This window comes from Octodon degus, unplaced genomic scaffold (assembly GCF_000260255.1).
Source record: "Octodon degus isolate 3935 unplaced genomic scaffold, OctDeg1.0 scaffold00052, whole genome shotgun sequence".
NCBI classification, from domain to species: Eukaryota; Metazoa; Chordata; class Mammalia; order Rodentia; family Octodontidae; genus Octodon; species Octodon degus.
Window position 1 is genome coordinate 13,297,211 of NW_004524628.1, and position 1,669 is coordinate 13,298,879.

The following is a 1,669-nucleotide window of genomic DNA, read 5'->3' on the forward strand; positions in this document are numbered from 1 at the left end:
ATGGTACGCATATACAGTGTAGTACTATTTAGCCCTAAAAACAAAACACTCACTTGTAGTAACACAGGAGGACATTACATTGAATAATGTCAAGGACACAAAGAGAGGCACTGCATGCTCTCCTGCACATGTGGACACTAACAAGGTTGGCCTGACAGAGGTGAAAACAGAACTGTGGTGACAAGGCTGGGAAGGGCATGAGGAGCGACAAGAGGCCGACCCACGGGTAGAGCAGTGCAGCTGGCTGGGGGTAACTCCTAAGGTTTACAGCACAGCAGGGTGACTGTCCACAGTAGGGTGCACAATAAGTAAGCGACATTTTAAAATAGTAAAGAGAATTTTGAAGGTTTCCAACATGCGCGCGCAGAATGTTTGAGGTAGCTCTTTCGGGTCCTCCTTTCCAAGATGATGAAAAAAAGAAGGAACGTGCCAAAAACGGTCGTGCCAAAAAGGGCCGCGGTCATGTGCAGCCTATTCGCTGCATGAACTGTGGCCGGTGCGTACGCAAGGATAAGGCTATTAAGAACTTTGTCATTCGGAACACAGTGGAGGCCGCCACCGTCAGGGACATTTCCGAAGCGAGTGTCTGCGACAGTTGCGTGCTTCCCAAGCTGCATGTGGAGCTGCACTACTGCGTGAGTTGTGCCAGTCACAGCAAGGTGGTCAGAGATCCATCTCGTGAAGCCTGCAAGGACCGAACTCCTCCACCCCGACTTAGACCTGCTGCTGCTGCCCCTCGACCTCCACCAAAGCCCAGGCAAGGGGAGCTGGGTCTTAATGGACTGAAGAAAACGCTCTTGAGAAAGAAGTAATAAATTGAATGTTATACTTTACACAGCATGTTGAGTGTACCTGCCAGAGGTGGGTTGGGTTAATTCAGCCTATCCAAGTTTAAGTTTGTACTCCGAAAATGAATAAAGAGGAACACACTGGGAAAAAAAAATGTTTGAAGTACATGACAGGCCAACTGTCATGATGTGATCATTACACAACGTATATGTAAGCAGTGAAACACCACACTGGACCCTATAAACATGTAAATTAGGGTCAAATAAAAATAACATAGTAGCTTAAACACATTTTAGTAAACATGTAAATATATTTCATAGAGTATCAGTTTTATTTAGAATATCCAAGTACAAACAATGAAAATTTATATACCTATGACTGTTAAAACACTAGAATCCATTAAGATGCTCAGTGACTACTAAGGCTCTGAATACGAATATCCTCTGAAACATGAATTATCAGACTTTGTATATAAAAATGTTGAGTTATTGTCTTAAAGACTTTTAATAAACATGGTCCAACTTATTTTCCCTCTCAAAGATAGAGTTGTTTTTGGTTTTTTGTTTTGTTTTGTTTTGTTTTTGGTGGAATTGGGGATTGAACTCAGGCCCCTGTGCTTGCCAGGCAAGCACTTATTCCACTGAGCCATCTCCCAGCCCTCAAAGATAGAGTTTTAAACAAGTATGTAAGATAGGCTAGTGGAACTAAAAGGGCCTACAAACCCGGATGTTCTCAGCTTTTGGACATACCTTGTTTCATCACAGCAATGTGCCAGTCATGACAAGGACCCTGAAGCAGAAAAGCGGCTATCATGTCTGTGATCTGACACAGAAGCTTAGGATGCTACTTATCAGTGGAGTAAAAAATTAGTTCTATAAGA

At 43.1% G+C, this 1,669-nt stretch overlaps 1 protein-coding gene across 1 annotated transcript; it reads left to right on the plus strand.

Moving 5' to 3' along the window:
* Nucleotides 1-368: 368 nt before the first annotated feature.
* LOC105742442 (40S ribosomal protein S26-like) lies at nucleotides 369-749 on the plus strand (the record flags this gene model as incomplete). Its single annotated transcript, XM_012515172.1, has 1 exon — nucleotides 369-749. A coding segment is annotated over exon 1 (381 nt), but the record flags the coding sequence as incomplete, so codon positions are not given.
* Nucleotides 750-1,669: the final 920 nt, after the last annotated feature.